This window comes from Adiantum capillus-veneris, chromosome 22 (genome assembly GCF_014529385.1).
Source record: "Adiantum capillus-veneris isolate H3 chromosome 22, ASM1452938v2, whole genome shotgun sequence".
Classification (NCBI taxonomy): domain Eukaryota; kingdom Viridiplantae; phylum Streptophyta; class Polypodiopsida; order Polypodiales; family Pteridaceae; genus Adiantum; species Adiantum capillus-veneris.
Window position 1 is genome coordinate 144,076,827 of NC_140952.1, and position 17,065 is coordinate 144,093,891.

Consider the following 17,065-nt stretch of genomic DNA (forward strand, 5'->3'; position numbering starts at 1 on the left):
GCTCTCGCTAGTATTGGTTCAGGTGGCTTTTGGTAAGCTCCGTCTGGTTTTGCATTTTCGGGGTAGTGAGCTACAAAATGGCCATACATCCCACACGTATGGCAGATGAAATTTCTCTTGTTAAAATCAGCTCTATCCTGTCCTCTGCCATTGCCTCCCTAATATCCGCCTCTGTCAATTCCAGCACTTGTACTGGCTTCATTTAATCCAATCATGGACAGGAATTTACCCTTTTTGAAATGGTGAATTCGAATTCCACAATTAATCCAAACATGACCATACGCTTTACAATATGTACATTGCCTACACTCGTCTGACTTGTGATCCGTGGATCGACAGTGCGAACACCAAGTCTCATGTTTACTGACTTAAGGGTCTAGTCTTAGCCATTTTTGGTATCTCCTCCAGTTTCCTCGTCCATGATCCTTTCTTCTTGCATTTTCATCTGAATCACTATCAAATGAGCTAGAACTGGAGCTTGAGTCACTATCGTTGGAACTTCTTCTACTTCTATGACCCTTTTCCTTTTTGGCATGTTGCTCAAGTTTTAAGGCTCTCTGAACCAAATCATTGAATTTCTTAGTTGGGGCTAGAACCTCCTATTCCCTCATCTTCTTGATTCTAAACCCACTGAGGAACGAAGCCCTCATTATTTTTCAAACAGGGGTTCACGCAACTATCTGGTCATCAGTTCCTTGATTTTCTCAACATAGCTTCAAACTGACAGTTTGCTTAGCTTTATTCTGTCCAATTCACATAGGATACCCTCATCACCTTTGTTAATAGAATATTCTAGGTAAAAAGCTTTTATTGGTTTATTGTATGTCCTGAACTGACATGCTAGGTAATGGTAATACCATTTCCTAGCTGCCTCTTTCATTGTTTGGGAAAAGTACTCTACCCACTCATCTTCAACGATATCTTTGAGTTCGGCATATTGTTTGAACGCCTGAATATGAACATATGGATCATCCTTCTTACCCCCTTGAATAGTGGAAACACAATCTTGAAATCAATAGATCTTTCATGATGTCTGCATTTATCTTTTGAGATTGATTTGCGATATTTGGTTTGTCTTTTGCTATAATGATCTCTATCAATGTCCCACTTATCATTGTCATCAGTTTCAATCACAGTATCTGGCTCCAGCTTTTTCTCTGACTTCATGTGTATTAATTTGTGACTCTTTATGCTACCATCACTCTCTTCAGTGTGCTTCCGACTCTTGCCCTTTTTTGTTGAGATCCACTAGAACGAGAGCATCTCTCTGCTCTCTTCGAGTGTCTATGCATGGACACGTGAGAATGCTGGGAATCCTCCATTTCTTCAACGTTTTGTTGGTCCTAGTTCACATCATTTTTATTCCTAGGATCAAAGTCAGTGTCAAAGCCTTGCTCCAACTCCTCTAGAATGGTATTGACACGATTTGGTTCTTCCTTGAATCTGATTGTCGGCCTTCGACCACGTTCGACTCTTATGGGCGGCATGACTGAAATCAGCTAACTCCACAACTCAACAGGGAGATAGATTCTTTATCAAGAGCTATTCAGGTCACCACCATGATCAACAAAATGGAATAAGTTGGTCACTTCTGACAGCTATTCCAGGTTGGATTATTAAAGTTAGTTAAACTAGATCAGGCAAGTAGACATCAGATACCATATTAGACAAAGACAAAGACTGAACTGAAATGGAAATGTGAGACTGACACTGGAACTGAAACTAGAATGTATATTCAGATAAGTACAATTGATTGTAAGTACAACAGTGTGAGCCATACAAGAGCACAACTAACTCCACGAGTGACAATAGACTGAACAGTATGAGTAGTCTCCACCAAACGAGTAGTGGGTCCTATTTATAGGTGTGGGACTAGACCTCTATCTAGAGTCTGTTCCATTATCTCTACAGGCAATGCTCGCAAAAATCTAGTGACATGTTAATTTCCAATTTCGTGTGTTGAGGTGGCACCATTCCATTGCAGGCGCAAAGCTCTCGTGTAGACTATGCACAAATTCTTTCTCTCTGCTTACTTGGCATGCAATGATTGCATCTAAGTAGATACAACACCACCACTAATTTGGGTTGCTGATGTGTCGTGGATCTGAAAGTGGACGTTGAAATTATGATCAATAATGGACAATGGATGGACGGTCTAGATCCATTGCCCCCTGAACCCAAACCTTGACGGTATGAAGTCGGTACGACAGTGGATACTTGGGACAACATAATATAAAGTAGTAAAGAAGCGCATCCGAATGGAGCATTCAACGACAACATGGGATGAAGTCAAAGTTAAAAAATTTGCACGGACTTGTATTTCATCGACAGAGAGGAGTGGATTAGTGGATTGGTCAAACACTCCTCAAGCGCTTTACATCCTTTCGATTGGGTGAGATACGTGTACAGATTACCCGAAAATCAAGTCATTTGTAGCTGCCTTCTTTTAACATAGCCAAAAATATGCATTCCTCAACATTGGCATTATTCAAGGTCTTCTTTGTTGCATACAAGTTTTGTTTATTCCACATCCAACATCCTTGCAAACTTGCATGATCTAGGGCTGTGTTTGTTTTGAAACTGCTTTGTTTCATCTGATCTTGACATTTTTGCACTAACTTAGAATGAAGCTCTGAAGTGTAAACAACAAAGAAGAAGAGTTCATTGTCTGTATGAGAACCTGCAATTTGAGGATTCTCCAAACCTTGATTGAAGAACTTAGATGTTCAAATCTAAGTACATCAAATCTTGCATACAAGCGCAGCCATTTTATAAGGCATGGACTCCTTGACTATACAATTCTTGGCCTTTCAAAAACTTCACTCTACATCCTTCACATTCACATTGGTTTTGTCTTGTTTAAACTATTGGAGGACTCTCATTTTTCCAAAATTCGAAAATGTGTACTGCAGACTCCACCGTTGTTATATTCATTCAATCACGTGATCCCATCGTTACATCCCTATGCTAAGATTGGAACTCACACGTTAAATTTTAATAAAAATACATGAGCCTCCTTTGCGCGATCTCGAGAGTCTTCTCAAAAAGAAGAGAGAATCTCCTAGACTAATGAGGGATTTTTCGAATTTGCATCGGCTGGTAACCCCTACCCTAACCCTACTACTACTTGCTCTCTATTTATCCGCAATACTAAACTGCTTTGTTTCATCTAGAATGGAGCTCGCAAGTGTAAACGCCACACTCTCTATCAATCTTTGTAATTTAGGAAATTCACACAATCCTTTTGAATTTCGACTAAAAAACAAGAGTGCAGTTTTGAATTGGGAAACAAATTTTTAAAAAGAAAAAAATCCAAGCAATATAAGAGATGACAAGAAGGGAAGACAATTGTTTTTTTTTTCCAGAAAGGGGGGGGGGGGGGAGGGGGTTGTTTTGCTAATGGCCCAAGTTCCCTTCCCAGTAGGACCCTTTAAAGCCCATTCATTTGCATGACTCTTACAGACGCCTTGACAGTTCGAACCAACCTATACAAAAGCCAAATGACGACAATCAACCATTTTGATATTACATAATAAATAAATTCTGGTAAGCTTAAATTCTTCTTGAGGTTGCCATAGGTTCTTGGAGCGTCTTGAATAAACCCCTTCTCCGCTGGAATAGTACAAAAAACTTCAACATGTTAATCTGACAAAATGGGAACTTAGTCATCCTGTCACTAAATCATCCCGTGTAAAACTGCTCAAATCTCTACATCTATACACGACCGTGAATGGTCTTGGAGGCTGTTCACAAAGTTGCCCTATGTAACCTTTAGAGGAGAAACATATCCTGCAGTTTTTTCTCACCCCAGCTGGGTGTCACATGAGACTCTGTACATTCTAACATGACAAGCCTCTCGCTTGTACATCTGCCCGAAGGATCACTATCCGCGTGCAGAATTGAAGTAAATGGCAACCACAGAGGTCCAAGTCCACCACTCAAAGGTTGCACAGTGAAACAAACTCTAGAACTGTCTGCTCCATCTTTTCATCATGTCACTATTCCATGTACACAAGCATCGACAACAATGTCCAGAACTCCATCCTTCACAAGACTGCCTACACTGCAACACTGCCGCCTAGGAACCTGCACAGTATGCCATGCTCAGCTTTCAAGTTCAACCTGTAAAAGCAAACACTAGACACAACCAGACAAATGTCTTACCAAGTACCAAAGCCAATCGAAAGGTTTGCTTAAAACACGTATTTGCTGCACTTTTTCTGCTGAAAACATATGTGACCAGCAGAACTCCTTCTTTTTTAAAGCATCAGTAGCACCATGTCGCTTGTACAGGCTTATAACAGAACCTGTTCTCTCCTCTTGATGAATCTCCTCTAAGTAGAAGGTGAAGGGATGGTCACAAATGGATGGAGAAGGCCTTGTATTGATGTCAAACTCTGCTTCAAAATCCAGGCCATTCCAGGCCTGGAAAGTCCTTTCAGCTTTCTGAAGTTCACGAGGCGAGACAATCCGAGGATAGACCTGGACAGCATATCCCAAGGAGATGGAAAATGAAAGTTTGTGGTTGGCCTGGTAGCATATAGATTGCTGCAAGAAGCTGCTAGGCTCAACTTGCATTGCTTTCACCAGAAGCCTTAAACTGTCAAGAGTTTCAAGGCCGGGAAAAATAGGTTCAACCATTCCAACATGGTGCAAAGAGATAAAAGGTGCAACTGGATGAGCAGTCAGCAGACCAAATGCACTTCCACGGATATCAAACTGCATATAGTAGCAAATTTCATCAGGCTAACAGTAGGGAGGGAGGATCAAAGTAGCAGAAATCAAAGCATACCTGGTGAAATCCCAGTTCCTTGGTTATAGGAACGCCTAACTCAGTGATACAGGCATGAAGACGATCATCACTGCCAAATAGATGAGGATACCTTCGTATGCAATCATCAAACATTCCCACAAGTGCCTCTGCTAAAGGATAGCTGATGGCAACCCCACCACCACCATAGGCCATATTGTAACTAAATATGAAGTTCTCCAAATGGCTCTCAGAATAGTGGCCAACATAATACAGTTCATTTGGATCATACTTGCTGAGAACCCTCAGAAGGTTTTCAGTCGAAAAGATTGTGTCATCATCAGCCACAACAAACCAATATACATCAGGCAAGCCAAGTCTGAACATCTCCACAATTATGCGAGCAATGCGGATACCTGAGGGACTGCCTACAGGGTGTGTGTACCTGAAACTGGATGTGTCCTCTGAGATCATGAGGATAGGGAGCTGATCTGGAGGATCTGTAGCAATAACAGGTTCATCCAGCCACACAAAACCGCGCATGTCATGGGGTTTCCACCACAGTTTTATGAACCCTTTGCGTTGTGGCCAAGACTGTGCAGATCCGCCAATCCCAAACACAATGTTGCGCATGGCTAGTTCCGAATAATTGAGGGGCTTCCCAGAGAGAGAGGATGCGCGGAGCAAGGAGGACGAAAAGGAGGGGAAAGGGTCATATTCTTCTGAGAAATCCGGAGGTTGCCATGGGAACGGGGAAGGGAAGGTATCCGGGGTAGTCCGAGTGTTGAGGTTGCTGCCGGTAGCGTTGTTGGAGCAGGCATGATGGGAGGAAAGGATGAGGTGAAACCACGCAAACACGGAAGTGAGTAGCAGAGCTGCCAGAAGCAGGGACGTCGCCAGGGAAGATCGAGGCTGCGGTGTAGGAGGTGGAGTTCCTACGCCCCTCATCATCATCGTTGCAGCGCAGCTCCCGCTTCAAGTTCTCACAGAAAGTACAGATAAAATTTTGACCGAAACAATTAAGCGATCGATTTTCCTGCTAGAGTGCTGCGTTCCCATGATCGAGCAAAGTATTGAAAAACTGTATATGCCATTTCGATTGAAAAAAATTCGATAAGTTTTATTATATGATGCTATTAAAATGAAGGAAGGAGAGAGAGAGAGAGAGAGAGAGAGAGAGAGAGTTTTCATCAAAACTGAGTGGATTTTATTACCTGAGAGTGTGTTTGGGTTACCATTTCAAAGGTGTACCTCGCAAAAATGGAATATCGATCGTAGTGTTTTAAAGGTTTACTTCGTTAAAAACCACAAGGAGGGTTAGAGTTTTGTCAAGTTCAATGTTCGTAATCATACAAAATGTCAATGTTATTAATTGTTTGTTGTTTCATTTTAACGTTTTTTTTTTTTTTAAAACATGCAAGTCTCTTTGCATGGGGGAGTTTGCAAAGTCCTTTCCAATTTTTATAATACGAGGGGACATGCCATTCCCACAGCAACCTTCAATTTTCAGCACGTTCATTAACTATGTTCTTAGTGTCAAAAATGATAATGCTTACTCATCGTGCAATTGAATGTCTATCGTCGATGCACGCAGGTTGCATTTAAGCTTTTGTATGATCGCACTGCTCAAAACAAACATGATAGTGGAGACGAAGTGGACATTGCAAAGCCTGAAGCTACGTTACCAAGCTTTGGTTTGGAAGAGCCAAGAGGGCTCTTTTATAGTGGTAGAGGACCATTTTGAGCGCAATAGTTGCATACTGGTTTTGAGCGGGGTAGGTGCATACTAGAGGCAGAGTGGGCAAGGCAAAGGCTAAAGTTGCGTCACCAAAGCTTTGCATTAGGAAAAATATGAACCCTCTAGGGGCCCTTTGGGATTAAGGTTAATTAGAGGCCAGCCAATGAGAAGAGGGTGGTGGACACACTCTATTCCCTCAAAAATGTAGGGGAACAAAGTAGTCTTACACTTCTTAATAGGCTCTTACCTAGTGAGAAGGGGGGGGGGAGGCCTTGTTCATAAAGCACACGGGGTGCACTCGAGGGATCAACAGCTACACCCGAGGGATCAACGGCCCAAGTGCATCCCGCCGTTGGATCTCATCTGGCTAGATTAAAAAAACGCGCTGATTGTCTTGCTCCTTGCTCGAGCTCGCGACCCCTTCCCTCGCACTCGCGCACCTCAACCATCCCGCCTAGCGCGCATCCATGCAAGTAATGCGCCTTTAAGTGTATAAAAATATGCCCCCTCTAGGCGCGTAGATCCAACGGCCTAAAGCCCCTCACCTTGCCGAACGCGCTCCCCGCCGTTGATCCTTCGAGTGACACCCCATGTCACTTATAAACGAGGGGGGGGGGGGGGGGGGGGGGGGGTGGGCCATGTGGAACCTTCAACTTCCTTCCTTTTTGATCCGGTTTTTAAAAAATCCAAAAATTGTAAAATTTTTTAAAATTTTCAAAACTCAAATCTTATCTTTTTAAAACTCCCCTAAATCTATTTTACAGTCATAAAAGCATTTTTTGACCTCAAAAAGTCAAAACGTGCACACAAAAACCCTAAAATTCAATTTTTTTTAAAAAAAATTTTGAAAAATCTTTTTTTACTATCCAGAACTCCCCAAAAGTAGTTCTTAGGCAAAAAGTGATTTTCTCTCTCTAGAACCCCTTTTCCAACCCCTCCTTGGTTGCAACCATCACACTCATCCTCTACTCCAACACTCTCTCTCTACACCATCTCCGTTGCTACAGCAAGGAAGCTCCTCTCTTCTCCCCTACCACCTTCCATTGTCACACCAAGCAAGGGTTATCCACCTTCTCCTCCCATTGCCACACCAAGCAAAGGTTAACCACCTTCTCCTATCACTTTATCCCACCTACATTGTAGCAACAAGCAAGGTCCTTCTCCTCCTCCTAATTTTCTTTGTTCAACCATGGTCAACTCTACTTGGCAAAGGCGGCCAAAGGATGAGGTCACAGCACTTGCATGCGACAACACTAGAGGTATAGATGATGAGTGGGTGCCACAAAAGTTCACCAAAGGTGCTTGGGTATACATGCAACCATCTGCTATTGGCCCTCATCGTGTGCGGAATCGTGCAAACTGGGATCATCATTGGAAAGGAAACTTCCTTGGCTTCAAGAACCGCAAAGACAAGGGGACCGTAGCCATTGTGCGACATGTTTTCTCAATGTCAAGCATGCAATTGCAACAACCACCTCGATTTCCAACACATTGTAAGTACATGTTTTGAGAATACAAAGCTAGGTGTGAAATCACAGTGTAATGTTATTATGGATTCATACTTAAGATTTGCCATGCATTTATAGTCATGTTTCCATCCACGTTGGTGGAGGAGCAGCCACTACATAGTCTCTCCGGCACATTCAATGCTATACATGCGGATATTGGAGCAACAATGTTCGCACATCTTTGCCCAACCATACTGGTTCAAAGAAGAATTTTCTTCTATTCTCACTCCTATATTGTGCCTACTTCTACACAAGAGTTTGGAACGCTTGACCCATCAAAGTAACTTCCTTATTAAGTATGGAGTGGCCGGTGACAGATTTGTGGTCGGTAGCATCTTTCAAGCAAAAGATGATAATAGATATCCAAAACTCTTTGAAATACTCTAAAGCTTCTAGGTCTGTGGGCTTGAGTTGGTGTTTGCCTATTCACTGTTTTGTGCACATTTTTAAAGAGTTTGGATTTGTGGAGACTACCACAATGCTTGTATGTAAAGATGTACATTATGAGGAATTAGGAAGGCTTTTAGAAGAGGACTGGGGTTTTGTGGAGGGCATGCACAATGGGGACCGGTACTGTTGTAAGGTTGGAGCTTCAGGTATTGGAATGCACTATTTGAAATCCCGCACCTCCTTGTATATACGATTTCACTATGATCGTTGGATGTGCAAGCTTGGAGTGTGGACTCCCTTACAGAGTGTAGATGGCGCTATTGCAAGCTTTGACATTGCAGTGAAGATGCCCAACGATGCTTTGGAGGTAGTCTAAGTGAACAAGCATTGGACTCTCAGTAATGTGCGAGAACATTTGGTTACTATGGGTTTTGGGCCCTTCAACAAGCACAATTTTGTTTACAAGGTCACAAGGTGAGAATCCTTCCACCACATTTTCAATACATCATAGTTTGTCGATCATTGGATGCTTATTGTAATGAATGTCCGCAGATTGGGAAGAGAATGGAAGACAAATTGAAGGTCGAGGAGGACTGGGGGATGGATGGAACTATGCTATCACTCTTATAACTTTGCAACTCTTGCAATTTTGAAAACGATCCCCGATGTAATCAACATGAGTTGCTTTGACAAATCATGTCTTTGAATATAATTTTTCACATTGAGATGAGAGATCATTTTTTGGTGAAAGTGCCTCTTTTTTTTTAATGTCTTTAAAAAAGGGACCATTATAAAAGGGGGGCCGCATAAATCATTCACTATTTTCACTTTTGCAACTCTTGAGCTCCTCCACTCTCTATCTACACCCCAGGCTAGACATGGACGCTTCCACATCCTCTGCATCTGCATCCACATCCACCCCTTTGTCACACTTCATCCTCTTCCTCGAGGACACCAAATACAAAGGGAAGTTGGACCTCCACACCTTTTTTACTCGTCTCCCTGACCTTGACGCCACAATTGCCCTTCACATGGATGCATTTGCCGATATTTTTGTGTTCATGGAGGAGCACATCATAAAATATTCTGTATCTATCTCCCCACATGCAGGGATCTCGGTGCCTTGCGATCTTTTGCGCTACATACACAAAGGTGATCACCCATTCTCCAAACGGTTGCAACAATTCCAAGAAATTGCCGTCGACGCAGGCCATTTCTTGGACAAGCAAGCCCCAGGGGTGTCAGTGCTCAAGAAGCGCAAGTTGGGGGTGGAGTATCTTTCTCGGCTAGCAACATTTATCTTCTTGGTGAGCTAGGAACCTGATTTGGAGGAGCTCCGCTTACCACACCTTCAGGTTGGGTCCTTTATCAAGGACACCAAGGAGCAGGAGGTTATTCCCATGAACCTTGTAGCGGAAGGAAAGACACTTCGGCTCAAGTACCCCAGGGGGACTCGAGGAAGTGGTTGAGAAATCCATCGTTGTGGCTGGCCCTAGTGACACTGCACTGCCACTACCATTGACGGATGTGGCTATCCTAGAGGTAGCAATCAACCGCTTCTACTCAGTGGTAGTGGATGGGAAGGAGTATGTGTTTATGCATGATTTGGAGAAAGCATTTGGCCTGCACATGGATGAATGCTTGAGCGTGCTATGCAATAGCACCAAATGTCCCTTAGACAATATGCCAGATGCCTTAGAAAGCAAGCTCTTGCCACTTGGGGACTCTTTTGCTGACACTATTGCATTTGTATGTGCGGAGTCCTGGCAGCCGAGCAGTTGCACGTGGATGAGGAAGAATTCCAAGCCATGCAAGCAAGTTTGAGGCCGCTAGGATGCCTATGCCACTATGCAACCCCCCATCTGATGATCCAAAGCTCGTAGCTACAGTGCATGGGAGCATTGAATTGGATGCAAAGGGCAACAGGGAGGAGCACGACAAGGACCAGGAGGTAAACTCTATTCTAATTTTCATGTTATAATTTTATCCTTCATTGTTTTTTGTCTCAACCTTCATTGGTTTATGACAGGACGTCGTGGAGGTTGATGATTTTTGCTGCAAGGATGGGTGGCAAGCGAATGGGCTTTGGACCTCAATCTTCCCTTGCGCATTAGCTAGGACAACTCCCCCCTAGCGATGTGTCCATTATCCATAATGAATTTACTCTCCAAGCCCATTTTATGACTTGGTCGTTGAAAGCTTTGAGCAAGTTTTTATGTTTGAGCACCATTGCTCAAATTGCGCATCTTTTGTTCCCAGTGCGTAGATCCCTTGTATGCACAGCATTTGGCACTGGCTTTCGTGGTAAAGTGCTTGCCCAGATAGGGATACATGCTTCCATTGGCTCAACTGACCCAAAGGCCATAGCGCAGTCCCTCATGCTGTGCCAAATGCACAGCATTTGGCACTGGCTTTCGTGGTAAAGTGCTTGCCCAGATAGGGATACATGCTTCCATTGGCTCAACTGACCCAAAGGCCATAGCGCAGTCCCTCTTGACTGGGGAGTTGCCTTATGCGCAAGATAGGCACCAAGACATGGTCAAGGAAATTATGAACTCCTCAGATACATGATGTAAAATCACCTTTTTGGAAGTAATAAAAAATATTCCGAATTTTCTCTCTATCTTGTATATTCTTCTAAATGTGATTTGTCAATCTTGAAAGTTGTTGTAATTGGTGATATGTTTCAATAAGCTGTGTCTTTTTTGCTTGAAGTAACAACACAGCATAAGTTGGATGCACATGATACTTCTTTCAACTTAGCTTAATTCTGGGGAAAGTATAAAATACATCTGAGTGAAAAGACGTGGTTTCTCTAAAGATGCAAAACCAATCGCTTTCAGTTAATTTATGTTTTTTAAGTATCCTGGGGGGTAGAAAAGCCTACCAAAAAAAGGGTGGCCACAAGGGCATGCAAATGGCCCATCCATCAGTTTTGGATGGCCAATTTGCGTGCCCTTGTGGCCACCCTTTTTTTGGCACCTGGTAGGCTTCTCTACCCCCCATGATACTTAAAAAACATAAATTAGCTAAAACTTGCAATTGGTTTTGCATCATTACTTTAGATGGAGCCTTGTGGCCATCCTTTTTTTGGCACATGGAGCATATTTTTGCACTCAAGGACACTAGAAAAGGTGAAATCAACTCTGAATTTAAGTTTTCAAGCACACTATCACCTACTTCAGCTCTACCTAATACATCCCTGCACCAAAAGGCCCAATTACATTGGATATTTGAAAAATCTAATTTAATGTTGCGTAGACACTTGGTTTCACAATTGTTAACTTTTTTGATATCCTATGGGGTAAACAAAGCTTGAAATTGCCAAAAAAAGGGTAGCCACAAGGCTCCATCTAAAGTAATGATGCAAAACCAAAAAAAGGGTGGCCACAAGGGCGCGTAAATTGGCCATCCAAAACTGATGGATGGGCCATTTGCACGCCCTTATGGTCACCCTTCTTTTGGCACCTGGTAGGCTTCTCTACCCCCCAGGATACTTTAAAAACATAAATTAACTGAAAACAATTGGTTTTGCATCATTACTTTAGAGAAACCACTTCTTTTCACTACCTAATACATCCCTGCACCAAAAGGCCCAATTACATTGGATATTTGAAAAGCCTAATTTAATGTTGCATAGACACCTGGTTTCACAATATGTTAACTTTTTTGATATCCTATTGGGTAAACAAAGCTTGAAATTGCAAAGAGAAGGGTGGCCACAAGGGCTACACATGGATAATAGACACAGTAGACACAACTATTGATCATATTGTCATTGCAAAGTCATCTCATTACAAAGATAAGGGTGTGCAATACAAAAAGAGGGGTAACTTCAGCTAATGCTCAAAGTCTCGTCGCAATCGACATGCAAGCTGCATATCTTTTGGCTGTATTCTCACTCACTTTGCATGAATGGCGCATAGGTTAGTATCTTCCAACACCGAAATGATGTGGGCCTCTACAGCTTCTTGAATAGCCTCTAGCGCTATTGCTTGCATTCTATACTGATTTCCATAGCTTTGAAGCACCTCCTTCACTGTGCGAGTAAAGGGGGCACGTCGAATTAAAATCTTTGTAGTCTTCTGGTAGTGGAAGTGAATGTCCTTGCTATTTTTTGGCGCCGCTGCGGTGGTCTTGGGGGCACTTGCACATTTGTTGGTTGGCGGCGTTTAGGCTTCTTAAAAAACTTTAACTTGCATATGTTTACATGCTTAGGGGCTGGATCTGCAGCCTCTTCTAATTCATCCTCTTCCCTTGGCTCCCGATCTTGTGATGTGGGGAGAGCTCCCTGGCCTCGAGGCAGTGTCTTCTCCCCAACGGGCACCCGGTGTGTGCACGGTATATCAGCTCGCTGCCATGGTGGCTCTATCTCTGATTCAGTGTCTGTATGGACCACCCGAGTCTTGGATGGTCCTGCTTGTGATTGGTGGTGTGGCGGCTCCTCCCTATCAAACTCTGTTGTTTGCTGGGCCTCTTCTTCTCTCCACTGCTGGGCGCATTGCTTCATTCTTTTTCTAGGTGTTTTTTCTTGTGGACGTGAAGATTCTACAACCCTCGATGACTCTGGTGCCCTACTACCATGCCCATTACCAGAAGAGTTCCTGGAACGGCCAGGTGTTCGTGGCCGTTTTCTTGTGCCTTTAAGCCATGCGGGCTTCTCACATCCTTGGAGGGTGTTTTTGTTGGCAGGCGGATGCTCTTTCGCGATTTGTTTGGTGCGCGCCATTTGGTATGGTAAGAGCTCACCTGTTCTTAAGAATTGAGTGGTTTATGAGAACATGCAATATTTATAAGGGCCCATTTAAAAAGGGCCTTGTTCACACTAATGTTGATAAAAAACTATTATTTTATAAATCAACATGTCGTTAAGAGTTGGACCCTGCGTTCACGTGTAGTGACTCGCGCAGAATCCACTTGACCCTTGTCGCACTCTGCATCGCCACCATGCAGCATGCTTGGCGGGACCTTGCGACATTTGCCACTTGTTGCTATGCTCTTGATGACTCCATTTCCGCACTTCAATAGCAATCTTGGATTGTCACGCATGCTCCATTGTGAGCTTACGAGAAAATGTTGTGCGAAAAAAAAAGTTGAAAAAAAAAAATGTTGTGCGATTGCCATTCCACCACCATGTCGAGTATTTTTGAAGTACACTCCCCTTGCTCGATAATGGGACTTCTCCATGCCTTGACTGCTAAAAATTTCAAGCGATCCATACTTGTGCATAAAAAATGCACCATGCGCAAACAAGATATGTTGTTCACATGAGTAAACGATCCACATTATTTAATGAAAACAATCCCTTGTAATAAATTCACCATGTAACATGGCTTATCATGTAATGTGTGATGTTATTGTCGCTGGGGTTCTGCAAATGCAAAAACGCTAGGCTGATCTACTGTGTAGCAATGGCGCCGGGGCTGATCTGCACACTCCTTGTTTGATATTAATTATGGTTTGAGAAAAAGCCATTAATTATGGTTCAATCGAGGAGACGATGAGGATCGAGGCTATGGCGGGTGATGCCGGAGGCAATCCATGGCGAGCTGATGAGGAACAACAGAAGCGAGAGAGAGAGAGAGAGAGAGAGAGAGAGAGAGAGAGAGAGAGAGAGAGAGAGAGAGAGAGAGAGAGAGAGAGAGGTATTTGACACAGTATGAATGAAAATTAATACGCTTGCTATTGTTATTTTTTTCTTTTGTAAAAGCTTACAATATATAGAAAAGTGCCATGCAAAACTTTACTTGCAACTGAGTCTCTACCTGCATGCCTGTAAGAGGCGTTTCCCATGGGTACCGTAAAAAGGCTTGAACCCAACAATCCCCCCCTCAAGCCTGAACTGGATAGACCACTCTCATGATACCTCGAGTTTTTGGTATACTCGTCAACCGTGAGTTTTAGGTTCTCTCACAACCAAGGATTTCTGGTGTATCCATAACCTGGTGCTATGTCAGTAGAACCCCCCCTTGAACAGATAGGGTGTAGGTCAAAGAATTAGCTACCAAAAAATGGAGTTTTTGGTTCACTACCAAACCTTGGGTTTAAGGTGTACCCAGTAACCTCATGAGAAGCGGTAAAAATAGACTGAGAATTGACAAAAATTGGGAGGTCTTACCATTGATTTGTGTGGCAGTGTCTATAACCCGCACAAAATTTGGACATGGCTATAACTGTAAGTGACACTTGATAAGCTAAAAACAAGGCTTTTGACAAGAAATATATAATTGTTTTTGACAATAGACAAAACCAACAAACATACTTATGACACTAAATTGGTAAAAACAAATGTGAACCTAGTCTTCAAAGAGTTTCCATATCCATACGTCCTAGCATTGATGCTATCTTGCATGCACTCATCAAGTAGGTAGCCAAAAAGCTTGGTTGCATGGAGCTTGTTGACTCCAAAACTGTTGCACCTAATGTCGGCATCATCAAGAGGATCCAAGTGTTGCATAAATCCAAATTCAAATGTTATTTTTCCCTCAAATAATTCAAACTCCGAAATTTTTTTTGAACCTAATCCCTCTTAGCTCGGTGGCAATGCAGTATCATACCAAAGACATTAGAAATCCCAATGCAATCTGGTTCCTTGCTATGGAAGAGCAATGTCTGCATCTTGATTTGCGCCATCTATAGAGTGTGAAGACCCTCTTGGTTGAAGGCCAAAGACCAAAACAAAAAGGGTTAAAGTTGGAGTGTGAAAAGGATAAATTAGACAACACTAACGATGTTCAGTTTCTGCGCAACCAATAGAGGTGGAATTGGAAGCTGTCGAAAAGCTGATGGAGGCACGTAATCACCCTGCGGAGGAGATGAGACGTGGATGCTAGAATTTTGAGAAGCACCACCTTCACCTAGGCCTGCGTTTCAAAACTGCCTGCTATGAGCTCTGTCCGTCTTGGAGACGCAGCATTTTGATATGCTTATGGTTCTCCTGCCCGCCTATAGTGCAGCGTGTTGATAAGCACCTGTTGTGGAGACACCAACTCCCTGTTGATATGCAATGCCTACAGCACCATAGGACCTAGATCTCTGACAGTGTTTTGATAAGTGCTCCACCTAGGCTTGTTGCTGTCTGTGCCACACAAATTGACACCACCACCTGCAGCGGGTGTTGCAACGCTACAAAATCTTGCAAGCTTAGAATCGTCTTGAGAGATTCCCACTATACCTGCGCTCTGATACCATCTGTTGAGGATCGAGGCTATGGCGGGTGATGCCGGAGGCAATCCATGGCGAGATGATGAGCAGCAACTGAAGCGAGAGAGAGAGAGAGAGAGAGAGAGAGAGAGAGAGAGAGAGAGAGAGGGAGAGAGGGATTTGACACTGTATGAATGAAAAGTAATACGCTTGCTATTGTTATTTTTTCCTTTTGTAAAAGCTTACAATATATAGAAAAGTGCCATGCAAAAATTTACTTGCAACTGAATCTCTACCTGCATGCCTATAAGAGGCGTTTCCCATGGGTACCGTAAAAAGGCTTGAACCCAACAATTTTCACCCCAAGAAAGGGTGAAGACCTTGGTAAAATCTGCCAAGGCTTCTTGAAATGATTGGCGTTGTTCTTCTGTTGTGCTGTTAAGGCCCATAAGCTTGACCATTTTATCAAAATGTGCCCAAACTTGCTTGCGCTTGTTTGCAAGCTCGCCATTTGAATCATTGTCAGTAATAGCTTTGCATAACTCCTTTCAAAGCTCCCAAAGGTTACCTACCTGCTGGTTGGAGTTGTTTTGAGCAGCATATCAACTTGGCTTTCCTCGGGAAACTTTCTTCAAAAAGTGTCTGGCTTTTTGTCCACTCATCAACACTTGTTGAGAAATTTCATGGGCCTCCCCTGTGTTTTTTGCAGCAATAATAGACACATTTCCACCGTGACAACCAATGGAATTCAAGAGTACCTCCACTCTTTTGATCACTTCCTGGGACTTTTCCAATGGTTTCATTTTGAAAGCATAGTCAATGTGGAACTTCAATAGCCTATCAAAAATACGCATGAATGCGTGTAATGTACAAAAATGTACATTCAATAGAGAAAATGGAAAGATTGGATTCCAAGCGTGGTCCTTTTGATCACGGTATGGGGCATTGAGCATGGGACATCTCAAAATAGACGCTTCCCATTCTCTACCTTCATCTCCGACATCACGACAATCTAACCCTTGTTCTCCATGCCCTTGCCATGGAAGCATGGAACCGACCTTTGCAGTGCTCTTGTGTGATTTTTTTCCATTAGGTTTGTACCCTCGAGTGCAAAATGGACAAGGCATGAGAGAAGAAGCCCCTTGTTTGCAGCCAAGAAAACCCTTTATGGTCTTCAAGTCCCCACCTAAGTGCCACTCCACATCATAGCTACCAAAACCCTCAACCTCCAACTTCTGACCTACAATTTGGGAGTGTATTACTTTTGTGATCCATGGAGTTCTCTAAAAAATCGATGAAAGTAATGCATTGGTCTCTTTGGGCACCTCAATAGACCCCAACCACCAAATGTCTTTCTCTGATTGCACGCTAAAAGACGGGGTGGGAGATGGCTCGACTGAATCCCTTCGCTTGGTTTGCAAAAGGGCCTCGTTCATTAGAGTGATACTTAGTCTCTCTAACCTTCGACCTTTCACTATTTGACACTCATCAAGTTTCAACACAAAAGCGACCTTTGTGCCAAGAACTACAAAATAA

The 17,065-nt window shown here is 43.1% G+C and overlaps 1 protein-coding gene across 1 annotated transcript; it reads right to left on the bottom strand.

The window, feature by feature from the left end:
* Positions 1 to 3,414: 3,414 nt before the first annotated feature.
* Positions 3,415 to 5,834, bottom strand: LOC147430368 (uncharacterized). The gene is made up of 3 exons (XM_086494833.1): positions 4,793 to 5,834; positions 4,165 to 4,719; positions 3,415 to 4,086 (listed from the first exon to the last, which is right to left on the bottom strand). Exons 1-3 carry the CDS (start codon positions 5,702 to 5,704, stop codon positions 3,991 to 3,993), a joined length of 1,563 nt encoding a protein of 520 aa, XP_086350959.1. The 5' UTR covers positions 5,705 to 5,834; the 3' UTR covers positions 3,415 to 3,990.
* Positions 5,835 to 17,065: the final 11,231 nt, after the last annotated feature.